General features: G+C 37.9%; 1 protein-coding gene across 4 annotated transcripts in view; it reads left to right on the top strand.

Moving 5' to 3' along the window:
* The window catches only part of UVRAG (UV radiation resistance associated), a 332,821-nt gene that overhangs the window by 244,062 nt on the left and 61,439 nt on the right, over positions 1-27,320 (top strand). For all 4 annotated transcript variants that reach the window (XM_070383686.1, XM_005902497.2, XM_070383687.1 and 1 more), the window contains one exon: positions 7,361-7,439. In XM_070383686.1, coding sequence (XP_070239787.1) covers positions 7,361-7,439 — 79 coding nt within the window. The remainder of the gene's footprint in view (positions 1-7,360; positions 7,440-27,320) is intronic.

Below are 27,320 nucleotides of genomic sequence, written 5' to 3'. Positions count from 1 at the left end.
CCCTCCCCACCTGTAGGATGGAGAGCCCGTCCCCTCTCACCTTCTCAGGGCATCCTGCTATGCTTGACCATGTCATTCTAGTTACTGAGCTCTCCTCTCTTTGTGCCAAACTTTACATCATCTCCATTTCCTCACCTCATCACCCCTGAGCTTACACCAGTCTTTCTTCATCTCCCACTGCTTCATTTAAACTTGTCTTTACCATATTACCAAAGCTACCTACCAGTGAATTCATGTAATTACATCCAATAGACGTGTTTTCATGTCTGTTTGGCTTGAACCGTCAGCAGCATTTGACTACTGATGATATCTTCCTTCTTAAATTAACACTTTTTCTGTGCTTTTCTGGTGAGATACCTGGTTTTCCCCAAAATCCTTCTGAGCAGTCTTTCTCAGGCCCTTTTTTATTTTTCATCTCTTGTTGATATTCTTAAGCCTCTGAAACAACCCTGTTCTCCATGATTTCTTTAGGCCATCTCATTCATACCTGTGACTTTAGCTTCCATTTAAGTTTTTCTGTAATTCTTTAATTGATTTTTTTTTTTTTAATGGAGGAGGCCATGGCAACCCACTCTAGTATTCTTGCCTGGAGAATCCCATGGACAGAGAAGCCTGGTGGGCTACAGTCCGTGTGGTTGCAAAGAGGTGGACACAACTGAGCACACAACTGAAAGGAGAATTGATATTTTTACCCCAAATTTCTCTCATAATTTTATGTATAATAACACTTTATGTAAAATTTATCATATATGTTGTACACATGAATAGTATGTATTACCTGCTTCTCTTCAGCCTTCCCTGTCTCAGTTCATAGACACCACTATCTGCCTAAGTCACTCTACTGAGAAACCAAAGTGTCATCTTTGACCCCTCTCTCTTCACCACGGTCACAACCATCAGTCACAAAGTTCTTGCGTTCTGCCCACAAATTGTGGCTCAAGTCTTTTCATATATGTTCCTCTTGACTACTGGAACCCTAACCAAGACCATCACCACAGGACCCAGCAGTCCATCCTGGGCATATACTTAGAGAAAATCATAATTCCAAAAGACACATGTATCCCAATGTTTACTGCAGCACTGTTTACAGTAGCCAGGACATGGAAGCAACCTAAATGTCCATCAGCAGAGGAATGGATAAAGAAGATGTGGTGCATATATAAAATGGAGTATTACTCAACCATAAAAAAAGAAAATAATGCCATTTGTAGCAACATGGATGGATCTAGAGATTGTCATACTGAGTGAAGTAAGTCAGACACAGAAAGACAAATATCATATGATATTTCTTATATGTAGAATCTAAAAAAAAGGGTACAAATGAACTTACTTCTCTGAGAGAAACTCATCTTTTCAGAACCTTCAGAGCTTCCCCTCTCATTCAGAGTAAAAACCAAAGTCCTTACTCTGTCCTGTGAGACCTGGTTTGATCTGGACCCATCACCTTGCTAACTTTGTCTCCTCTTCCTTTTCCCTCACCTTCTCTAGCCCTTTTCCATCTTGTGTGCCTCTGGCCCAACTTACAGTTCTTCTGTATTATCACCAACTTGCAGTGAGTTATGCATAAAACTTTAGTGATAAAACTCAGCAGAAAAACGTTTTCCTTTTATTAGTCATGACCAAATATAATAGTCTCTTTTACTCTGCCAGGTGGAAGGAAAGAGAGAGACGAGCATTTCCAGGAAGTTAGCAAAGGTAGAAAGAAAGGAGCTTGGTGTGTTCATGAGACTGTGAGGAACACACTTGAACAGGATAAGGTTGCAAATAAATCCTGCAACAAGTCAGATCACTGAGGCCTTGAAACTGAGGCAGAGGAGTTGACATTTACAACAATAACGAATTAGGAAGCAGGGCTACTCACTGACATGATAAAAAGTTACTTAAGGAAAATAATAATACCTTATCCAGTGAGTAGAGGACAGGAATGGTGCTAAACATCCTGTAGTGCACACAACCACTAAGAACTTTCCAGAGTGGTGATGAGAACAGAGAGATGAGACTGTTTCACACACACAAAGAAAATGACTTGTGGACCTGTTGAACTGCATACATAAAATGCAAAATGGAATAAAAATCAAATGCCTGAGTAACTGAAGAAAGTTGTGGGGGATACTGACCTAGATGGGAGAAAGTAAGTTGAGTTTGAAGAAAACTGTTGGCCTTGGAACATATTGAGGACATGTCACATTTTCTATACATACAATGAGCAGAAGTGACCTTAATATGCACAATAAAGGTTTGGAATTAACCATAGCCATATCTTCATCCTCAACAGAGCCATCAAAGAGCCAGACATGGCTGTGGAACTCCAAAGGTGAAGCTGAGAAACTATAACCAATGTGGAATCCTTTTTAGAAATGTCTGGCTTGGGGAGGAGAGGAAAAGGCTTAATATAATTGTATCTTTTAGAAAAAAAGATTCAAAATAAATTTATTTCATAATTTTTTCCAAATTGAGTGCAGCATATTCTTAATATACATGTACACATAAAGTAATTTGAATATATATCATATATAAAATTTATGTGTATATATAAATTTTAAAAATGTTCCTACTTTCAGCACATACATAGGAATCTGTTTTTCTCACATTTCATTTGCTGACACTTCAGTAGGTCTTCTTTGCAGGCTTAGCTGATGCCTATCATGATGACCCTATTTCATTATACTCTTGAAATATATTCTCAGTTCTGGAAGGAAATGTGAAGTTATAGTCAATATATTTAGTTTGGCATATTCAGAACTACAGGATCTTGGAGATGAATGAGATATTTTATCTCATCAAGTGCAGTGGGTCATCCAGTGTTTGATTCCCCCCTGTGTTAATTTCTAGGACTGCTGTAACAAATTATCACAGACTTGGTGACTTAAAGTAGCAGATATTTATTCTCTCATAGTTCTGGAGGCCAGAAGTCTGAAATCAGGGCACAGAAAGCTCTAGGGGAGACTCTTTCCTTGCCTTCTCCAGCTTCTGGCTCCAGGCATTCCTGAGCCTGTAACTGTGTAACTCACGTCTCTGCCTCCATCTTCATATGACTGTCTCCTTTTCTCTATGTCCCTCCTCTGTATGTCCCTTAGAAGGACAGTTACTGGATTTAGGGCCCAAGTGGATAATCAAAGATACTCTAATCCCAAGATTTTTACCCTTTTTCCAAATAATGTTGCATTCACAGGTTGTGGGTTTCCAGATACGGACATGTTTGGCGGCCACCATTCAGCCACCCCAGGCCTCTGAATGCATAGTTAGTATTTTTTGTAGCTGTGTTTGTTTTTGTTTTTATTTTTATTACACAGAAGGAGAGAGGAAGCAAAGGGACAGGGCCCAACATCGTCCCTCACAGCAGCCTCTGAGGCAAAGGTTTGCCTGGGTTAATTTTGAAAAGGCAGTTTTGGGGTTTGTGTTCAAGAAATTCTCCGGTCTGTCAGTCTCAATGCAAACAGCTTAAAATAAAAACCTCCCAGCTGTTCACCACGCAGGCATATACCACAAAATACAAAACAAACCTGTTTGGAAAATGCCTGACCTTAAAACAAGAGTGAGGCCTTAAAGATGCATGAAATACAGATTCTTCCAGAAATCAAGTTAGGCTATAACTTCACAAAACCAGAAGCACAGAATAACATTTCTGTGCTTAATAAAAGTCACTCAGTCATGTCTGACTCTTTGACACCCCAAGGACTATACAGTCCATGTAATTCTTCAGGACAGAATACTGAAGTGGGGAGCCCTTCCCTTCTCCAGGGGATCTTCCCAACCCAGGGGTTGAATCCAGGTCTCCTGCATTGCAGGAGGACGTGAGCCACAAGGGAAGCCCAACTGTAGAACTCCTAGCTAACAAAAGAGGGGGAAGATCACAGATGACAGGTTGGGGGTCCACTCACAACACCTGCCTCTTTTTGTTCTAAAGAGACTCATAACCTGGAGAGTAGAAAAGCAGCCTTGGGGGTGGGAGCAGAAGCTCAGTGATGGCGGCTCAGTCTCTGGAGAACAGAGAGTTGGCTCACTGTTTGCCTGCCTCTCTGCTTTTCCGGCTGATCTCTGCCAGTGCCTGGGATCCCGCCTCACCCAGCGGCCCCCTTGCCAGGGCCCTTCTGCTGCTGAAGCCACTGCTGCCACAGCCCTTGGCACCACCTCCCCCTTGACCATGTCGATGATCTCGTCAGGGAGTTGATGGTGCTGCTGTGGATACAGCACTCAGGCACCCACCATAATTTGTCCCTGTTCCTGGACGTGCACATCGCCTCACTGCAAGTTGATGTCCATCCAGTTGTTGCAGCTCACCGGGTGCCCACTGTACACCTCCCCACTTTGGAGGTCCACCAACATTGGGTGGTTCTGAGCCACTTCCAGCAGCAACAAGGGGAACGTGGAGTCAGCAGGGACCAGGCTCCCTGGCCACTTCCACCAGAGCCGCTGCAGCTCATCATATGATTATTATTTGTTGCTCAGCCTCTAATTGCTGCCTCTACTCAAGATGGTTTAGGTTTTAACTAATTCTGTGGTGACATCGATTTTCCTGTAACTTTTTAACCATTTACTTTGGATTTTCCTGCTTGAAGCCATGAGAACAAACCAACCCCTATTCTCTCTGAAAGTCCTTCATTTGTCATCCATGAGACTTCTGTCCTCCAGGCTAAACACCACTGGTTCCTTCAACCATTTCTCTCAAAACTCCTATGTCTCCTGTTCTTCCAATCATCCTGGGTATTCTTCTCTAAAGGACCCAGAGAAAGAATACTGAATATATAACTGAAGACCCAATGCTGAGGTCATATCTCTTCCACTAAGTAGGTGACTGAGGCAGGATAGTTTTTTTTAAATAACAAAATCACTGGACCACCCTACTTCACTGCATGCTTTATATAGTCAAATGAGATTATTACAAAACCTGTAAGAAACATAACCTTTTAGAAAGGTTCCCAGTTATTTATCTGTATACTTGTAAAAAGAAATTTTAACTCCCAGAACCGAAAATAAATCTGTCAGTATAGTCTGAGCCAGTACAAAGTGGTTGACACTAGCATGTCCCCTGGTTATCTGCTCTGTTTCTGTTAATACAGCCTGGAAGCAAATTAGTTTTATGGTACTTATGTCATAATTCTCCATTCACACTGAAATTACTATGTACTAAAGAGTGCTAAGCCATCTTCACAGATAATCTATTCATTGCTTTCTGATTCACTGATTTTTGCCATGTAGAATCAGTGAATTTTTATACAACTTGGCAATATAATTTAAATTGAAAAAGAATTTAATATTGTTCATTTTAATTGCATTTTTTGTAAAGGTATAATAATAGAAAATATATAGTTGTTCCTCTAGTTATTTCATGTAATATTCCCTTAAGTGAGTTCTACTTGTGCTAAGAGCATTTTTCTTGTTGTACTTAAATGACCACATTCCTGTCTAAACCTGCAGTTTGCTAGTGAGATTCTCTATGTATATTGAATTAAAATGCCTTTGATTTGTATCTTATGTCCTGATGGTAATAGATTTTACCCTTTTAGATGGATTTCATTTTCCTGGATTGCTTGTTAGTAGGTCTATAAATCCATGTACTATGTGGTAGTTCAACATGACATGACCTTTTAAGAATTTGAAAGCAATATAAGATGTGAACTCTGTCCTAATAGTTGATCTGTCTTAAAATTTCCCTATTTGAATCTTTGGCTCTACTCACTCTTTAGATTTGTTTTAATGGTACATGCACACCTTGGGGCTCTCTCTTTCTATGAAGAAATCCCAATGAAATAATAATGTCAATGTTATAACATCCATTTTTCAGGATTTAGAGGCTTGGTTTTCAGTGTATGCTTAATTCAATTTATTTTCCAACATTTGAAACAGTTTCTGCATTTATAACTTGAAAGTGGAGATATATTGTGGGTTTGGAGAGCTGTGCAGATGGTCTACATGTAGTGATTTATAGAATAACAGCTATACAGTATAGAGCTTGAAGACTCTAGTAGATTTCTTCAAAATACCCCTGTGCTGGTATATCCTTTCAATTAGATAGTTTCTTTGCAAGCTATTCCATACAAATTTGAATGATTCCCAGATACCCTGTAAAAGCCTGGTGTGTTACACTTTGCTTATCCTGACTTTGCTTTGCTATCATTTTGAATGCATTTCAATTTAGGGCCAAGCCATATGTCCTACTTTATTTTTTTATAGCTTCAATTAAATACAAAGCTACATCTTCTTGATGGGTGTATGAAGCATTTGGTGTTCCACTGCAGAGCATAAAGACAGTTCATGACCTGGCTCGCTCCCCAGTGCCTATAATTTTATAGTGCAGCGAATTTGCCTTTTGGACACTATGATATCAGCAACTTGAGAATTTAATATAAGGCTTTAAATTCTGTTTCCTTTCTTTTATTTTCCCTAGAAAACAATATATCCTTCAAGCATTATGGAATGTATCTTTTTCTCAGACAGTTAAACCACAATTGAAATTAAAACTATCTAGTAATTTATTTATTTCTGTAAGATTAAAATAATCATGTATTGCAAAACTAAGGACAGTAAAGTTTCTTCTTGACCATATTTAAGTTATGATTGATCTGTCTATAAAGAAATCTATTGCAGAGGTTAAAATGTATGATTTGTCTGGAGAATCAGGAAAAAATATGATAGAACATAGATACATGCTAACCTTTTCTTCTTCATTTGTAGGAGTAGAAAAAGGAAAATAGTGAAGGAAACTTACTCCCTAAAATAACTCCTCACCTATATAACGATCTATAGATCTCACGCCTTTGTCGCCTCAGTGAGTCAGGTTCAAATGGAAAGCTTTAGAAGAACACTATGGCATGAGTACATTGCCTTGAAGAAGTAACATCCAAATGGCACTCCATACACGTGTAAATGAATTTTTGATGAATTTTTGCTCACTGGTGCTGTTGATTTGACTAACCACCTCAGAAGAAACAGAAAGCTTATATATTGCTTTCAAGTGTGATTTTTTTTTTTCTTAATTTAATAGAAGTTGAGATGTCAGATCCAAAGAGTTAAAGGAAAAAAATTCTAGGATCTTAATCTTAGGGTGGTAAGTTTATACTACATAAATATGAGACATAGGGGCCTCAGCTCCTTGAGATTGGTGGATCACTATCTTATTTATTAGTCCCTTGTTGCAAGAGACTTACTCAATTCTTCCTTTGAAATAAAACTGCCATCATCCTGATCTGCCTAATGTTATGAAGATATTAAGATAATAGGTTGCAGTGACTGTGTAAGTAGCTTAGTCCAAATTTTCAGATATTTATGCTGTATCCAAGACACTTCCACCTTTGTCAACCACCTGGAGTTGCTTTAGTCCAATTTTGGAAAACTTCTGACCCTGCTTTACCTTTTTTAGGTTTCCATTATACCCAAAAGGAGGAGAGAAGTTGCAGTTTGATTACGGTGTGTATCTTCTGAACAAAAATATAGCACAGGTAAGTAACCCTTCTGTGCTCATCTCCTACTTGGCACATGGCAGCCTGCTTTCTTGGATTACTAACTCTCTTTATGAATAAGTTCTACAGTGTACTCATTTTTTTTTAATATAAATTTATTTATTTTAATTGGAGGCTAATTACTTTACAATATTGTATTGGTTTTGCCATACATCAACATGAATCCACCACAGGTGTACATGTGTTCCCCATCCTGATCCCCCCGCCCACCTCCCTCCCTGTACCATCCCTCTGGGTCATCCCAGTGCACCAGCCCCAGGCATCCTGTATCCTGCATTGAACCTGGACTGGCGATTCGTTTCATATATGATATTATACGTGTTTCAATGCCATTCTCCCAAATCATCCCACCCTCTCCCTCTCCCACAGAATCCAAAAGACTGTTCTATACATCTGTGTCTCTTTTGCTGTCTCGCATACAGGGTTATCGTTACCATCTTTCTAAATTCCATATACATGCATTACTATACTGTATTGGCGGAGAAGGCAATGGCACCCTACTCCAGCACTCTTGCCTGGGAAATCCCAAGGATGGAGGAGCCTGGTAGGCTACAGTCCATGGAGTCACTAAGAGTCAGACACGACTGAGTGACTTCACTTTGACTTTTCACTTTCATGCATTGGAGAAGGAAATGGCAACCCACTCCAGTGTTCTTGCCTGGAGAATACCAGGGACAGAGGAGCCTGGTGGGCTGCCGTCTATGGAGTCGCACAGAGTCGGACACGACTGATGTGACTTAGCAGCAGCAGCAGCATACTGTGTTGGTGTTTTTCTTTCTGGCTTACTTCACTCTGTATAATAGGTTCCAGTTTCATCCACCTCATTAGAACTGATTCAAATGTATTCTTTTTAATGGCTGAGTAATACTCCATTGTGTATATGTACCACAGCTTTCTTATCCATTCATCTGCTGATGGACATCTAGGTTGCTTCCTACAGTGTACTCTTTTATTTAACTAGTTACAATGATAATACACAGTTCTTTTTTTGCCACAGTATTTTTCTGTGCCATTATAAATACTACAGAGAAGCAGTGGGTACAAATTGGATTCCTCTTGCTACACTCAGAAGCCTTTTACTGAATTGTTACTTGCTAGTAGGTTGTAATTGAATGTGTGGGCTTTATAACCTCTTACCTCTGCAGCTTGACTGGTAATAGCTTTCTTCTCACATAACTTTCTTCTCTTAGACCACTTCTAGGAACTCATTTTGCATAGGGAGTTGTTTATGGAATAAAAGTTTAGTGACTTTGGCAAGTCCCTAACAGTCTCCTCACCTGTTATCCAAGGCCCCAAAGAAAAGTCCAAGCACATGGTCCTTCCAGCCCATCTTGGGTTTTTGTGGCTCTTCCAATGTCATACCCATTCATATCTCACTTAATATCTTTCCATATGCCATAGAAAGGCTATCAGATGCTTGCATTTGCATTTTCCTGAAACAAATATACCACATTTCCTTAGCACACATGGCTCTACTTCAAGAGGTAACATGCCATAAATTTTCTAATTGTAGAGTAAGATCAGCTTCAGTGCCTTGTTTTTATTCAGACATCCTTCCAGTTGGACTGTCACATGGAAGAGATCCCACTGTTTGGCTGTTATTTAAAGACATTATCAGCTGTATCCTCAGACCTTTCTTTTATATAGAAGCAATAAGTTTTATGATGTTTTTGTTTTTATGAGCTGAGTTGCATTTTATCCATATGATTCTAAAGACTCACTGAACGATTCCCATATTCATTTCTCGTGGATCTAGAATTATTCTTCCCTATGGTGTCTCCTTTGCCTTTCTTCCTGTCATCTAACTTCAGTTTAATGTTGTTTTTTTTTTAATTTGGTTTTTATTAGACTCTTAACTTTTCCAATACTGAATCAGATTTCTAGTTTTCAGTCATCGATTAATCATTTGCTTATAACCTCACACTCACACTGCTTTTACTGTTACTGCCATCCAACTCGTGTTCTTCATTCCAGACGCAAGCAGCCTTGCTCACAGCCTCTAGCCCATGACTCATCTTTCCATGTGCCATTCTTCCCACAACTGAAGCTTTCCCTCCCTCCGGTTTTGGCAGAAGAATATCTTGGTCTAAGAAACAGGACCTTAATTTCAAGTCTGTGTAGCTCACATGACTAATGACAGCTGTCATACCATAGAGAAGGTAGTGCTTAGATGAAAACTGTCAAGCAGTGGCCAGACTAAGGATGCATTAAGGGAGAAGAGATCTAAGTAAATTAGAGAGCACCTCCAGTGAAGTCAGCCAAGGTGGAAAAGAGCATGTGGACACTGGGGTCCAGAGTCTGGGAGTCAGGATGTCAGGAAGGTTGTCCTCATTTAGCAGAATTAAATTCTGATCTGAGTTCAGAGGTTCTTCTCTCTTTGCCCTCTTTTCTGTTTTTTGCCTTAAACGTGTAAGGCCTAAGTCAAGAGTCTTTTAGAAGTTTCCAGGTGAAACCTACTCCTAATTAAGGCTAGGGCTGAAATGCCTGGATTTCCTCATAAATCCCAGCTTCAAACACACACATGTGCACGCACACATGCACGCATGCACACACACACACACTTAATTCTTCTCAGGTCCAATAGGAATGGCAAAGTGAGGTGTAAAGGGGGTGCTAAGAACAGCCTCCTTTGAGAACAAGACCAAGAGGGAGGCTAACTAGGTGCAGTGGAAAACTGGGGACAGCCAGCCCTCTTCATCAGACTCTGCTCCAGCACTGTTTGGGCCTCACTTTAGAGCACTTCTAATTTTATCCTTAACTGAACTAAAGCCACAAGTATGCTGAGCTAGTTTTATTTCTCTGTTTAAAAAATGGATCATTTCTACTAATTTTGTATCTTCTACAACTTTATACTCTGAGATTCAGAGAGTAGTACATTTGTGTGTGTGTTTAATGGGTTAACCACTCTGATTCCATAGGGAGCAAGTATCTTGCTCTCTAGTGTTTTTTCATCACTGTTATGGCAGTTTTAAAAGGAGACGACAATAAACTTCTTATAAACAGACTTTCTTAGGTTTCATAGTTCATTCATGAGGCCTCTTCTGAACGTTTAGAAAGAAACTTTCAACAAATTTGTGACCTTCAACTTTTTTCACGTTAACGCCATTTTGTCTTTAGCCTTACTACCATCACTTTCTTACATTTCAGCTTTTAAGAATTCATAGAACCATAATTATTATGGCTCCTAACCAGGTATTATATTAATAAGATACTTCCAACTTGTGAAGGTTAATTTTATATATATATATACACACACATACATACATACACCAATACATGTTGTCAAAGGGGAGTTTGTCTTCTCAGCCAGTCTCACTCATACCCCATCTCTAGAGATGTGAACAAATCATACTATTAAAATGACCCCACCTCAGTAATTTATAAGCCACGTTGGTGGAGGTGGATGAAAGCACTGGCATGTGTTAAAGTGCCAGAGAAAAAGGAGTGAAGTCATTTAATACTGCATCCATAACTTGGTTGAGGGTTTGAATAGTCAATAGGACCTTTCATCACAACCAGAAGTAGTAGTAAAATCACTTTTTTTGGTAGAGGAAATGACAGAATATAGTAATATTTGTTACTTCAGTATTTGGGATCGTTCCAGCCCAAGTTTTGAAAGCCCAAGCTTAGAAAGACAGGCCTTCAAGTAGAAATCCTCAAGTGTTGTTTGAAGAGCTGAGAGGGTTGGTAAGGCCTGCCTGCCCTCTTCCTGTCACTGCTGTCTAAAGGGGTGTGTGTGTGCAGGGTTGGTGTTAAAAGTGAATAACGCAAAGTGCCTTGTTTTTAACACCATTTACTAATATTTTTCAAGTGCCAGCCCCTTTGGTTGGAAATAGTCTTCCCTCTTGGGCAGCCTGTAACACTATAGAAATGGACCTGGCAAAATTGAGGTACAGTGTAATTAACATGGTTTAAGAAACCAGCTCCTGCCATAATTGTCAGTAAGTTTATAAGGACATTATATTAGTATTTGTGTATAGCACAGTAGTTTGCTTTTAGTTCCCAGAGTAGTAAATCAAAAATTATAATATTTTTTGGAGAGCTTTACAGTCTATAATATACATATATATATTAATTATCCAAGTGACCCTTGTCATCACCCTGCACAGTGAAAAGGGCAGCATTTGATCCAGCATTTCCACTTTGGGGTATTTGTCCAAAGAAAATGAAAACACTAACCTGAAAATCTATTCCCCCTCATGTTTACTGCAGCATTATTTAAAATAGCTCCTCTGCCCATGGGATTCTCCAGGCAAGAATACTGGAATGGGTTGCCATGCCCTTCTCCAGGGTATCTTCCGAACCCAGGGATCAAACCTGGGTCTCCTGCATTGTGGACAGATTCTTTATCATCTGAGCCACCAGGGGAGCCCATTTAAAATAAGACATGGAAATTACTTGTGTCCATCAGTGGATGACTGGATAAAATGTGGTATGTGTACACACATTCACACACACACACTAGAATATTATTCAGCTATGAAAAGAAGGAAATCCTGCCATTTGCAACAACATGGATTGACCTTGAGGGTATTATGCTAAATGAAATAAATAGCATGTGATCTCACTTGTACATGAAATCTGAATTAACAACAACAACAAAAAAAGCCCAGATTCATAGATAAAAAGAACATATTATGTGGTGGTTGTCACAGGTGAGGGTAGGAAGTGGCAGAACTGGGTGAAGGTTGTCAAAAGCTACCAACTTGCAGTTATAAAGTCAGTCAGTCCTGGGGATGTAATGTATAATAGAGCATGTTGACTACAGTTAATACCATATTGTATATTTGAAAGTTGTTGGGAGGGCATATCTTAATAATTTTCACCACAGGGAAAAAAAAGTTTGCTACTATGTGTGCTGATGGATGTTGACTTATTGCCGTGATCATTACACAATATATACATACACTGAATCACTGTGTTATATACCTGAAACTAATATAATATTATATATCCCAATATATTATGGGAGGTGAACTAATAGATTAAATGTGGGAGACTGGAGAAAAGGAATAATCGAGAATGACTCCTAGGTTTTGTATGTGAGCAGCTAGACTATGAAAATGCTGTTTATTGAGATGGAGAAGGGTCCAGGAGTCAGGGTTTGGGAGAACCAAAAGTTCTACTTTGGAAATGTTTAACTTGAGTTGCCTTTTAGAAAGCCAAGTAGAGTCCTGAAGTAAGCAACAGGATATATGAGTCTGGAACTTAGGGTGGGAATTAGTACTAGATGTACAGATTTGGTCATCATCAATATAAAGATGATGTCTAAATTCATGGTACCAGTGTGATCAACCAGGAAGAGAGTGCAGCGCTAGCTCCAAAGAGAGAGACAGGTACAGACAGAAGCGTACAGAGGGATTTAGCCCTGGGAATTCTGATTTAGAAGTTTAGAGGAAGATGAAACAGCAAAGACTGAGAGGAATAGCCAGTTGGATAGAGGGAAAACCAGGAGAAAGTAATAATTTGGTAACTAAGAGAATTTCTGGAAAGAAAGAGTAATCATCTATATGAAATCCTCCTATGAGATGAAGTATCCAGTGGACTTGGAAACATAGAAGTCATTGACAAGAGCATTTTCATTAGAGGAGTAGAAGAGTGAATAGGAAGTGAGGAAGTGACACTGATTGTAGAAAGCCCTTCTGAGGTGTTTTTTTGAAGTGAGATAGATGGGTTCATAATTGGAAAAGATTGTATGTTAAAGGGAGGTTTTTTTATTTTCTTTTTTTTAATTTGGTTTTGGAGGGATGTGGAACCTTTTTGGTGTGTTTTCTTTTTTTAAGATGGGAAATATCAAGGCATATTTATATGGTAATGTGAGTGATCAAATGAAGACAGAAATTGCCAATACAAAATAAAGAAGGAATAGTTGAAGAAGTAATGTCAAGAATGTCCTTGATAAAGCAGTAAAAGTTTTATTGTATTAAATGTTGACCCTTGAGTACATATTTTTAAAATATTCTGTGTGATAGAAAGGGAAATAGGCATAAAACACTTGTACAATTGAGTTGCTAACTAAACTAGCTGATTTTTTTCATGGAGCAATATTTTGAAAGATTGTCTAACAAACAGCCAACTGTACAGACTTAGGTATTTGGCAGACATTGTTTTCAAAAATGAATGAGGTGAGCGTTTCAAAGGAAATTAACTGATGATGAAATTCAAGATTTTGAATGAAAATAGTATGTTGGGAAACTTGCATTTGCCACCATAACATTGACAGCTTCCCATTTCTTAAAGATGTTTTTGGTGAAGTTGGTAGCAATACTTAACGGATGAGATTTTGAAATATTTTATAATAAACGTATAAGCTTTGAAAATCTATATAACTCAATGAGCCAGTATTTTCAAAATGACCAGTGTATGTTGCTCTGAAGTCATGGACAGGTGAAGATCTCTTCACAGTGCAAAAAGCCTAATGGATTTTATTTAACAGATGCAAAAAGTATATTGATAAGGCTTCAGATTCTATATTGCTGCTGCTGCTGCTGCTGCTAAGTCGCTTCAGTCGTGTCTGACTCTGTGCGACCCCATAGATGGCAGCCCACCAGGCCCCACCGTCCCTGGGAATCTCCAGGCAAGAACACTGGAGTGGGTTGCCATTTCCTCCTCCAATGGATGAAAGTGAAAAGTGAAAGTGAAGTCGCTCAGCCGTGTCCGACTCTTAGCGACCCCATGGACTGCAGCCTACCAGGCTCCTCTGCCCATGGGATTTTCCAGGCAAGAATACTGGAGTGGGGTGCCATTGCCTTCCTAACCTTTAAAAAACTACTACTTGTTAAGTATGGAGATAGTATCAGAGAAGAATATCTACAGTTGTCTGGAAAAGGCTGTTAAAATTCTCCTTTCTCGCCAAATTACATTTTCTCATGAAACAACATGTGGTAACAAAATGAATGCAGAAGGATATATGAGAATGCAGCTGTCTTCTGTTAAGGCAGGCATTGCAAGAGACTTGCAAAAATGTAACATGATGTCACTCATCTCACTAAATTTCTTTCTTTGAAATTATGCTTGTTTTTCATTAAAAGTGTTATTTATATTAACAAATAATAGATTTATTTTATTAAAGTGAATTAATAATATTTAAATGCTTTTTCAATTTTAACTTTTAATATAGTAAATATTTGTATATGGACCTATTTAAACAAAAGCTTTTGGAGGTCCTCAATTTTAAGAGAGTAAAGGGATCTTGAGAGCAAAAATGTTGAGAACCACTGTCCCAGAAACCTCAATTGCTCATAGTCTGATAAACCAAGGCACATTTGTCAGTTCTCCAAGTGTAGAAACATTATATAAGAGACCTAAAATTTGGAATTCCAGTAATATGTGCAGTACAAGTCATCAGATCGGCAGCTCTCAGTGGATTCTCCTCTGTTGCTTTTGCTTTTGGGTTTTCTTAAAGCCAGGCTTCTTCTCTTCTTTCTTGAATGTCCAAGGAAACTTAAGAGTGTGGGTGTAGTTTACAAATACTAACCATAATATACACTTGTATTGACTTCAATGGCATTTGGTATACTTACACGTGTGATTCTCATTTCATACTCAGATCAGATCAGATCAGTCGCTCAGTCGTGTCCGACTCTTTGCGACCCCATGAATCGCAGCACGCCAGGCCTCCCTGTCCATCACCAACTCCCAGAGTTCACCCAGACTCACGTCCATCGAGTCAGTGATGCCATCCAGCCATCTCATCCTCTCTCGTCCCCTTCTCCTCCTGCCCCAATCCTTCCCAGCATCAGTCTTTTCCAATGAGTCAACTGTTCGCATGAGGTGGCCAAAGTACTGGAGTTTTCAGCTTTAGCATCATTCCTTCCAAAGAAATCCCAGGGCTGATCTCCTTCAGAATGGACTGGTTGGATCTCCTTGCAGTCCAAGGGACTCTCAAGAGTTTTCTCCAACACCATAGTTCAAAAGCATCAATTCTTCGGCACTCAGCCTTCTTCACAGTCCAACTCTCACATCCATACATGACCACAGGAAAAACCATAGCCTTGACTAGATGAACCTTTGTTGGCAAAGTAATGTCTCTGCTTTTGAATATGCTATCTAGGTTGGTCATAACTTTCCTTACAAGGAGTAAGCATTTTTTAATTTCATGGCTGCAGTCACCATCTGCAGTGATTTTGGAACCCAGAAAAATAAAGTCTGACACTGTTTCCACTGTTTACCCATCTATTTCCCATGAAGTGATGGGACTGGATGCCATGATCTTCGTTTTCTGAATGTTGAGCTTTAAGCCAACTTTTTCACTGTCCACTTTCACTTTCATCAAGAGGCTTTTGAGTTCCTCTTCACTTTCTGCCATAAGGGTGGTGTCATCTGCATATCTGAGGTTATTGATATTTCTCCTGGCAATATTGATTCCAGCTTGTGTTTCTTCCAGTCCAGCGTTTCTCATGATGTACTCTGCATATAAGTTAAATAAGCAGGGTGACAATATACAGCCTTGACATACTCCTTTTCCTATTTGGAACCAGTCTGTTGTTCCATGTCCAGTTCTAACTGTTGCTTCCTGACCTGCATACAAATTTCTCAAGAGGCAGGTCAGGTGGTCTGGTATTCCCATCTCTTTCAGAATTTCCCACAGTTTATTGTGACCCACACAGTCAAAGGCTTTGGCATAGTCAATAAAGCAGAAATAGATGTTTTTCTGGAACTCTCTTGCTTTTTCCATGATATAGCAGATGTTGGCAATTTGATCTCTGGTTCCTCTTCCTTTTCTAAAACCAGCTTGAACATCAGGAAATTCACGGTTCACGTATTGCTGAAGCCTGGCTTGGAGAATTTCATACTCTGTGAAGTACATTGACCAGGTCTATCTTTAAGAAACTGACAAACAGAATTCAAGATCAAATCTTCTGAGGACAGATCTAACAATAGCCCGCTTTGTTTCTTCTTCTTTTTTCCTTTTTAATGTGGGTCTTATAACAATCTATGAGGTGAATAAGACATGGACAGTTATCTGCCTTTTACATATAAGACCCCTGAGATCAGGAATTCAGTAGAAGAACTAGGATTAGATCCTGGAGATTTCATGACCTCTCTTCTTTCTATCCTATTAACTCTCTTTTTTCTCAGTTTACTTTTAAGACTTCATAGAAAGTAAAAGTAGCTTCTCCTTCCAAAAACAGTTGGAAATTTCTGTTCTGCCAGGGACATAGTCTTTCTGTAAGACCTGACTACTCATGGGGCCCACAGTGCAGAGCTATTTAGAAGGGATCAGTGCCAGTTTATCCAGCGGCTTAAATTCACGTCTCTTTCTTTAACATACAGTTCAATGTATATGACACATGAGGAGAAAATGCTTTTTTATTTTCTTAATTCTTCTTGGAATTAAGAATTTAAATTCCAAGAATATTTTAATAGTCAAAATACCACCCACCCCCCCACCCCCTGCCACTGCCTACAAAATTGCCAGTAACAGAGTAGAAACTTTTTAAGTCCTGTATCTTAAAAAATAAACAACAATTTACTGAGATACAATTCACAAACCATACAACTGACCCATTTAAAATACAATTCAATGTCTTTTTAAAAAAAAATTCAACTAATTATGCAACTATCACCACAGTCAGTTTTAGAATGTTTTCGTTGCCTGTAAAGAAACCCTGTACTCATTTGTAGTCACACCCTGTTCCTGTAAGACTTCCAACCCTAGGCAGCCACCATTCTACTTCTGTGTCTCTTCTGAACATTTCATGGAATAGAATAAAATATGTGGTCTTTGTGACTGGTTTCTTTCCCTTAGGATAGGTTTACAGTTCATCCATGTTGTAGCATGCATCAGTCTTTGCTTTTTATTAACAAATCATTTTGGCAGTTCAAAGATGTATATGGATATACCACATTTTATTCATCCATTCATCAGTTGATAGACGTTCGGATTGTTTATAGTTTGGAGCTATTATAATAATGCTACTATGAGTACGCATGTACAAGTTTTCTGTGGGGACATGTTTAGAGTGGAGTTGCTGAGCCATATGGTAACTATGTTTAACATTTTGAGTAACTGCTAGACTGTGTGCTAAAAGCAATTACACCATTTTACATATCCACCATTGATGTATTAAAATTCCAATTTCTGTCACTTTTATTACAGCCTCCTACTGGGTATAAAGTGGTATCTAATTGTGGTTTTGATTTGAATTTCCCTAAAAGCTAATGATGTTGAGCATCTTTTCACATGCTCATTGGACATTTGTATATCTTCTTTGGAGACATGTCTGTTTAAACCCTTTGCCCATTTTTTTAAATTGGGTAATTTGTCTTTATTCTTGAGTTTAAGAGATCTTTATATAATTTAAATAAAAGTCCCTTCTCAGATGTATGATTTGCAACTATTTTCTTCCATTCTGTAGGTTGTCTTTTTCACTCTGTTGATAGTGTCTGTCGAAATACAGACATCTTTAGTTTCAGTGAAGTCCAGTTTTATCTACTTTTTCTTTTCTTGCTTATGCTTTTGATGTCATTTCCAAGAAACCTTAGCCCAAGTACTTTCAGGTTTTCTTCTGTGTTGTTTCAACTTGTGCATTTAGGTCTGTGGTCCATCTTGAATTAATTTTTTTGTGTAGTGTAAGGAAGGGGTCTAACTTCATTCTTTTCCATGTGAATATTCATTTAGCCCAGAAAAATTTGTTGAAAAGACTACTCATACCCATTGAATTATCTTGGCACCTTTGTTGAAAATTAATTAACTGTAAGGACTTATATCTGAACTCTAAATTCTATTTCAATAATCTATATGTCTGTCCTTTAGATTTATATGTATACCTGTGGCAGATTCATTTTGATATTTGGCAAAACTAATACAATTATGTAAAGTTTAAAAATAAAAATAAAATTAGGAAAAAAAAAATAATACATTCCAATTGTAGAAATTTTTTAAAGTATGAAAGAAGATAGAAGAGCAGAATTTTTAAAATAGTCTACAGCTTACATGTACCTTCATTTCAAACTTTTTTGTCTTTTCCTTTATAGTTGGGATAGAATTATATATAGTGCTCAACATCTTTTTCCTTTGTTGACACAAGCATTTTGCCAAACCATTAAAAGCTCTCTCAGTATTTTTAATGTGTAATATTAGGGGATCTTCCCGACCCAGGGATCGAACCCAGGTCTCCCGCATTGCAGGCAGACTCTTTAACCTCTGAGCCACCAGGGAAGCCCTGTGTGCATAGTGTGCATATTATAATATATAATTCATTTAACTGTTCCTCTAATCTTGGACATTTGTTCTTCCCTGTTTTTCTTTTCTTAAATATTAAGTTACCCTATTAGCACTTAAAGGTGTCTTACATATACATATACGGTCTTGTAGAGTGATGTTTTCAGTTATAATAGATTACAGTAAGGTCGATATTAAAACTCTTTATTGTGACAGAAATCCTATCTCTTAAGATTTTCCTTGGGCTTGACATTGTTTCATGTAAATCAGTTCAGACTTAAGCTTCATACTGCTGTGGACAAAGCAGATTTTCAGTCATATCCTCAGTTTGAAAGATGATAATGATGAACTCTACTCGTAAGTGTTCCTTGGTGGGCTTTGTTTCTTTTTAATAGTAGAACCATCACATTTTCATATTATGTATGTAGTATCAATCACATATCTGAATGAGCTGTGCAAGGCCTATGAGAGGCTGATTTTATCCCCAAGATGTTTATATTCAGGAAGAAAAATATGCACACTATGTAAACCGTACAAGGCATGCAGATCCCTGTCAGAGGAGGAGTTCTTGTCCAAGTGTGGTTCTGGCTCAGCGGGGAGAGCCCCGCACACGTGGATGTGTGTTCCACTGAGCGGGTGAACTTGGGCATGCCCCTCCACTCCCTTCTCTCTGTAGAGACTGGGCGCGTCCCATAGGATCGTTGCAGGGACAAGAAACAGTGAGGGTTAAGTTTGTAGCTCAGGCATCATCTACAGAAAGGGCACACGATAAATAGCAGCTACCATTTTTTGTTCTTTGTGTTGTCATTATTCTTGTTAGGCTGCTACAGAACGGGAACGCTTCAGTAGAAAGATGCAGCACCTGAACTGGAAATTCAAGGAAGGAAGCCTCTGGCTAGTGAGAGGGGAGGAGGGGCAGAGGTGCAAAGGAAGGCTGTTTAAGGTGTATCAAGGCCAACCTGGCTGGAATAGGTCACCTGACTAGTGGGGAAGGAAAGGTGTTTTTGGTTGACCACACTCAGCCCTAGCACCATACTGTTACCAGTTGTTGTACTTGGAACTGAAACTGGTCCGTGTGAGCTCCCTAGGCATGTGTAGTAAACACTTATTGAAAGAATGAGTGGTGAATGCATCAACTAGGAGATTGTTCTTTCCTCCTTAAGACTGACAGGTAATGAACTTATTTCTATTTAAATATGTGTGTATTTAAATATATATTTAAATATATCTTGACTTATCGCTAAATGGAAGCTTTACTTGAAGTAGAAAGTGTATATAGTTTTTTCAGAAGCTCCATTCTGTATTTAAGGGATCACATACTACCTTTATATACTTGCAAGTGATTGATTAAAAGTTCTTGTATTAATTTTTTTAAAGAATCATGTTGACAACCAGTTTACTAAACATTTTTAATGATGTATTGACTTTGATCACTGAACTTTGAAATGCTGAGAGTGATAAATTAACAAGATAAAATAATTTGCTTTTTCATCAGTTGGACATTTTCTCATATTTTAAACCGAAACTAGAAACCCAATGCCAAAAATATCCAAATGAGAAATAAAACAGTTTTAACTTGTACTCATATAGCTTACTTTACTTATATTACCTCTTTTGTCCTTTATAAAGGCCTAAATTGTTAGTATTATTATCTGCATTTTACATTTAGATAAACTGAGTCTCTGAATAGCAAGCAAAGAAATTCAGACCCTAATCATCTGACTTGTAAGTTCAGGGGATCGTACTTGCTGCCTTTCTTTTATCAGACAGAAAGAAACATTAAATAACAGGCTTCCCTTTTGTCTGAGGCCACCTAAGAGCCAAGTATAAGTTTAGCACTTCATTTGGTTTAACATCTTTTATACCTTCTATCTCCTCTTTTGTCCTAGTTACTAAAAATTCACTTTAGCTCCTTATTTTGCATATTTTAATATTTTAAGCAGGTAAATTATTTTCTTTAATTAAAGAAATAGATTGCTTATTCAGTAATGATGTGAGCCTTTTCCAAGACACCACTATGAGTGACATTGTTGCTGGGAGAAAAATATTTAAAGAATGAACTTCAGTTGAAATGAAATACATAATGCTTAGTTCAGAGAAGGTAGAATATAAATTGTAACTATTTTTTATGGCTAAGCCTCATGAAATGAATTACGAGAAATAATATATATGAAAAGTGAATTTGGTCTGATTTTAGTTGGCATCAAAAAGACCAGCGTAGGTTTAAGCTTTTTAAAGAAAAGAACTTCAAAAAATCGTTATATGTAAATTTTGGTATCTACTAGAGAAAAACATTTTAAAATATGCTGATTTGGGTTTCCAGGGAGGATAAAATTAGTACCCTAATTAGTGTAAATTTACCAAGGGAAAGGTCAAAATCCTAGAATGAAATGAATAAAGTGCAGCATAGTTGAATATTTAAGAGCAAGTACTATGGATTTAGATTACAAAGTTCAAATGCCCATTTATCACTTTAGCTATATGATTTTAGATAAGTTACTTAATCTCTCTGTGTTTCAGTGTCTTTATCTGTAAAATAGGGATAATAATACCTACAATTATAATTCCCATCTCTTAGAGTTGTTATAAAGTTGTAAAAAAGTTGTATATAAAGTTGTTTTAAAGCATTTAGAATAGTGCCCGAAACACATTTTAGAATAGTGCCTGAAACAGGGTAAGTAGTAAAAAAAAAAAAGTGCTTGCAAAATAAATAAAATGCAAAGTGCAGTGTAATCCTTGTGACCAAGAAATTCCAGGCTCCACAAATACGAAATGAAGTGAAGCTGTATGGAAGTGGATTACAAGCTAAATGCAAGTTAAAAAGTAAAAGGGTAGGGGAGTTGCCTTTTTAGCTGCATCAGTGAGAATACTGCTATAGGGAAGGAAAATTCAGATAATTTGTTCACTCTCAATGTAGTGAGCTTTTAGTTGTTTCAAGTTAAGGCAATACTTTTCCTTTTTTTTTTTTTTCCAAAATAGAAGTAACTTTTCAAATCATACAAATGATTCAATCTCAGGATGAATTTATTTTTAAAATACAGAAAAGTATTAAGGAAAAAAATTAAACCACTTTTGATTCTATTACTCAGAGATAAGTATTATAGTATTTTGGTGATCAGCTTTCCAAACATCTATGCAAATATACATGCCTAAATGAAACAGGTAAAATTTCCATAAACAGTGTCACATTGTGCATTCTGTTGTATGTCTTACTTTTTTCATTCAGTATATTGTGAAGATAGTTTCATATTGATGAATACAGTTGTATAAGATCTTGTTGTCCACACTGCACTCTGTTTGTGGACATTAGCAGTAGATTTCCAAGATTTGCCTGTTATGAACCACATTATGGTGAGAGAAGCATCTATCTTCTTAGATATACCTGTGTTCAGTTATTCCCTTAAGTATCAAATTGCTAGGTCAAAGAATACATAAATTTTAAAGTTTGAGTTTTTTATCCTCTTGCCAATGTTGTTTGTTATTAATCTTTTTTAATATGAGAGAAGAAACATAATATCTCTACCTTTATTTGTAGCTCTGATTATTAGTGAATGTTACGTTCAGGCATTTCATATAACTTTTTAAATACTGGGTTGGTTAAAAAAATTGGGGTTTTCCCATAAGATGGGTACAGGAAACCCAAATGAACTTTTTGGCCAACCCTATAAATATATATATTTCATTCATATAAATATATATATATACATTTTCTGTTTAAAGTTCTTTGGTGAATCACCAATACCTTTTGATAAATATGGCTTGTAAAAAAAATTATGGGTAGACTGTAGAACTCCCAAAATAATATAAGAAAATAATACATAGGCCTTACAAGTGAGGGTGAGGAATTCACTGAGTCACAAATTTGTGTCAGTTTTTCTCTGTTTTAACCTTCTTTCTTCCCCCAGTCCTCTCTAGGAGTGTCAGTTCCCCTGCTGTATAAAAAGCAGTCCATGGCAGTTAGGACAAAGGCTGGACTGAAGACAGCTTTTAGAAGAAGCATTTAAAATCCCAGCTCCTGCTGTCTAACTCATTTCTTCACTGTTTTCCTCTCCTTGGCACTTCTCATCTGCTCTAACATACTTCTCTTCTTTCATCTGAGTCCTGTGACTGGTATAATGACTTCTATTTCCTCTCTTGGTGTTTCTGTGGCTCCAAGCATTGCTGGTTGATCACTTACTGTATATCAGGTGCTGGGTTGGGCATTGAGGAGGTAAGGGTGAATAGGACTCTATTCTTAAACCTGGTTTACCCTCTAGCCAGGGTGACATTACAGTGTATTACACTAACAGGAGAGTAGATGTGTGTGTAGATCTGTATATCCTGTTGGTGTATTACACTAGATAAATGTGTAAAGTTCTTTGGGAAATACAGTTGTTGTTTTTTTTCTTTTAATTATCACCTTCAAGCTTTTTGACTTAACCCCAACATGATCAGAAAGATTTTAAGATTCTCTAAGATATAATTTACAAGCAGCATATGTTGGTAATTTTGTTTATAGAAAATAAGCAGAGATTTACAGAGTACCATGCCATATAAATAATGGGTCAATGTAAGTCAAGTACAAGATGAATTTATAATAATGATGATAATACCACCATATATTTGAGTAGTGCTTTGTAGTTTTCCAAAGGGCTTTCACACAAACAGCTCATAATTGATCCTCACAATGTCTTCTCTGAAGTAGAGTTAATAAGAATTTTCAACTTTAAGAATTTCTTCTTAGGAACTCTATCATAAGGAAATAATTCTAACTTCCTGGAAACAGTTAAAAGACATTTATCATACTGAAAACAACTGTCTAGGGGTAAGTTAGATAAACTGAGAAACATCCATAGTCATTAAAACTTTTATGAAGATTAGATAATACCAAAGGATTCATTTGTTATTAGTGAAGAAAGGAGGATAGAGAGTTGAATACATATAACACAATTACAATTATTAAAATAAAAACTTTAAAGATACCAAACATTTACCCTTTCTGGAGGGGTAAGAAAACTGCCCAGATGTATGCTAAAATTGTGTTACATGCTTATCTTATGGGAGTGTTGCTACTTGATAATTGTGGTGTTGTCTAAGGTTTAACCCTAGTCTCAGTGTCCTTATTTTTATAATGGGGCTCACAAAACTCAACAGAACATGGTCTTTGACTTGTTTTTCTAAACAGCTTTAAAACATTTTTGTGTCCCCACTGTGTTCACATGTATAGATGATGGTTATATCTCTTTCTTTCCAGACTGCTTTGCAAGGCAGTTTAGTGTCTTAGGAAGAGCTCTAGTATGCTAACCTCTAAGCAAAGAATCGCCTCCCAGTTATATTAGGCAAGTCTCTTAATCTTTATAAGCTTTAGATTCTTTTATTAATAAAATAAGGAAGTTGAAATAAATAACCTCTTCATTTCATCTGGAAATTCTTTGATTCCTCCCAATCTTGTTTTGAGCACATGCATGATTTTAAAAAAAAAAAAAGCACAATAAATTAGTTAGGTAGAGGTGATGAGAGTGTAAACTGATAAAATCATTTTAGAAAACACTTTGGCATTTTCCAGTGAAACTGAAGACATACATATGAGAATGTTTTTGACATCACTGTTCATAATAGCTGAAGACTGGAAATGAGTTGAAAATCTGTCACCAATATGTTTACCCTTAATCATGATATATTTCTATGATGGAGTACTGTGCAGGCTTGAAATCATAATTATATGCAGTAATAAGGATGAATTTCACAAACCTAATGTTGAGAGACCCCATGAACAGTATGAAAAGGCAAAAAGATAGGACACTGAAAGATGGACTTCCCAGGTCAGTAGGTGCCCAAATTGCTACTGGAGATCAGTGGAGAAATAACTGCAGGAAGAATGAAGAGACAGAGCCAAAGCAAAAACAACACCCCGCTGTGGATGTGACTGGTGATAGAAGCAAGGTCCGATGCTGTAAAGAGCAATATTGCATAGGAACCTGGAATGTCAGGTCCATGAATCAAGGCAAATTGGAAGTCATCAAACAGGAGATGGCAAAAGTGAACATCAACATTTTAGGAATCAGCAACCTAAAATGGACCGGAATGGCTGAATTTAACCCAGATGACCATTATATCTACTAGTATGGGCAAGAATCCCTCGAAGAAATGGAGTAGCCATCATGGTCAACAAAAGAGTCTGAAATGCAGTACTTTAATACAGTCTCAAAAACGACAAAATGATCTCTATCCATTTCCAAGGCAAACCATTCAATATCACAGTAATTCAAGTCTATGCCCTGACCAGTAATGCTGAAGAAGCTGAAGTTGAACGGTTCTATGAAGACCTACAAGACCTTTTAGAACTAACACCCAAAAAAGATGTCCTTTTCATTATAGGGGACTGGAACGCAGAAGTAGGAAGTCAAGAAACACCTGGAGTAACAGGCAAATTTGGCCTTGGCATATGGAATGAAGCAGGGCAAAGGCTAATAGAGTTTTGCCAAGAGAACGCACTTATCATAGCAGATACCCTATTCCAACAACACAAGAGAAGACTCTACACATGGACATCACCAGATGGCCAACACCGAAATCAGATTGAGTATATTCTTTGCAGCCAAAGATGGAGAAGCTCTATCCAGTCAGCAAAAACAAGACTGCGAGCTGACTGTGGCTCAGATCATGAACTCCTTGCTAATTCAGACTTAAATTGAAGAAAGTAGGGAAAACCACCAGACCATTCAGGTATGACCTAAATCAAATCCCTTACCATTATACAGTGGAAGTGAGAAATAAATTTAAGGGGCTAGATGTGATAGACAGAGTACCTGATGAACTATGGATGGAGGTTCGTGACATTGTATAGGAGACAGGGATCAAGACCATCCCCAAGAAAAAGAAATGCAAAAAGGCAAAATGGTTGTCTGAGGAGGCCTTACAAATAGCTGTGAAAAGCAAAGGAGAAAAGGAAAGATATACCCATTTGAATGCAAAGTTCCAAACAATAGCAAGGAGAGATAAGAAAGCCTTCCTTAGTGATCAATGCAAAGAAATAGAGGAAAACAATAGAAGGGGAAAGACTAGAGATCTCTTCAAGAAAATTAGACATGCCAAGGGAACATTTCATGCAAAGACGGGCTCAATAAAGGACAGAAATGGTATGGACCAAACAGAAGCAGAAGATATTAAGAAGAGGTGGCAAGAATACACAGAAGAACCATACAAAAAAGATCTTCATGACCCAGATAATCACGATGTTATGATCACTCACCTAGAGCCAGACATCATGGAGTGCGAAGTCAAGTGGGCCTTAGGAATCATCACTATGAACAAAGCCAGTGGAGGTGATAGAATTCCAGCTGAGCTAAAAATCCTAAAAGATGATGCTATGAAAGTGCTGCACTTAGTATGCCAGCAAATTTGGAAAACTCAGCAGTGGCCACAGGATTGGAAAGGTCAGTTTTCATTCCAATCCCAAGGAAAGGCAATGCCAAAGAATGCTCAAACTACCACACAATTACACTCATCTCACACGCTAGTAAAGTAATGCTCAAAATTCTCCAAGATAGGCTTCAGCAATACTTGAACTGTGAACTTCCAGATGTTCAAGCTCGTTTTAGAAAAGGCAGAGGAACCAGAGATGAAATTGCCAACATCCACTAGATCATCAAAGAAGCAAGAGAGTTCCAGAAAAATATCTCTTTCTGCCTTATTGACTATGCCAAAGCCTTTGACTGTGTGGGTCACAACAAACTATGGAAAATTCTGAAAGAGATGGGAATACCAGACCACCTGACTTGCCTCTTGAGAAGTCTGTATGCAGGTCAGGAAGCAACAGTTAAAACTGGACATGGAACAACAGACTGGTTCCAAATAGGAAAAGGAGTACGTCAAGGCTGTGTATTGTCACCCTGCTTATTTAACTTATATGCAGAGTACATCATGAGAAACGCTGGGCTGAAAGAAGCACAAGCTGGAATCAAGATTGCTGGGAGAAATATCAATAACCTCAGATATTCAGATGACACCACCTTTATGGCAGAAAACGAAGAACTAAAGAGCCTCTTGATGGAAATGAAGGAGGAGAGTAAAAAAGTTGCCTTAAAGTTCAGCATTCAGAAAACTAAGATCATGGCATCCAGTCCCATCACTTCATGGCAAATAGATGGGGAAACAGTGCCAGATTTTATTTTTCTGGGCTCCAAAATCACTGCAGATAGTGACTGCAGCCATGAAATTAAAAGATGCTTACTCCTTGGAAGAAAAGCTATGACCAACCTAGACAGCATATTAAAAAGCAGAAACATTACTTTGCCAACACAAGTCCATCTAGTCAAGGCTATGGTTTTTCCAGTAGACATGTATGGATGTGAGAGTTGGACTCTAAAGAAAGCTCAGCACCAAAGAATTGATGCTTTTGAACTGTGGTGTTGGAGAAGACTCTTGAGAGTCCCTTGGACTGCAAGGAGATCCAATCAGTCCATCCTAAAGAAAATCGGTCCTGAATATTCATTGGAAGGACTGATGCTGAAGCTGAAACTCCAATACTTTGGCCACCTCTTGTAAAGAACTGACTCATTTGAAAAGACCCTGATGCTGGGAAAGGTGAAGGCGGGAGGAGAAGGGGGCGACAGAGGATGAGATGGTTGGATCACATCACCGAGTCTATGGACATGAGTTTTGAGTAAACTCTGGGAGTTGGCAATGGACAGAGAGGCCTGATGTGCTGCAGT

The sequence above is a fragment of the Bos mutus genome, chromosome 15 (assembly GCF_027580195.1).
Source record: "Bos mutus isolate GX-2022 chromosome 15, NWIPB_WYAK_1.1, whole genome shotgun sequence".
In the NCBI taxonomy this organism is placed as follows: Eukaryota; Metazoa; Chordata; class Mammalia; order Artiodactyla; family Bovidae; genus Bos; species Bos mutus.
This window is presented reverse-complemented; position numbering and strand designations above follow the sequence as displayed.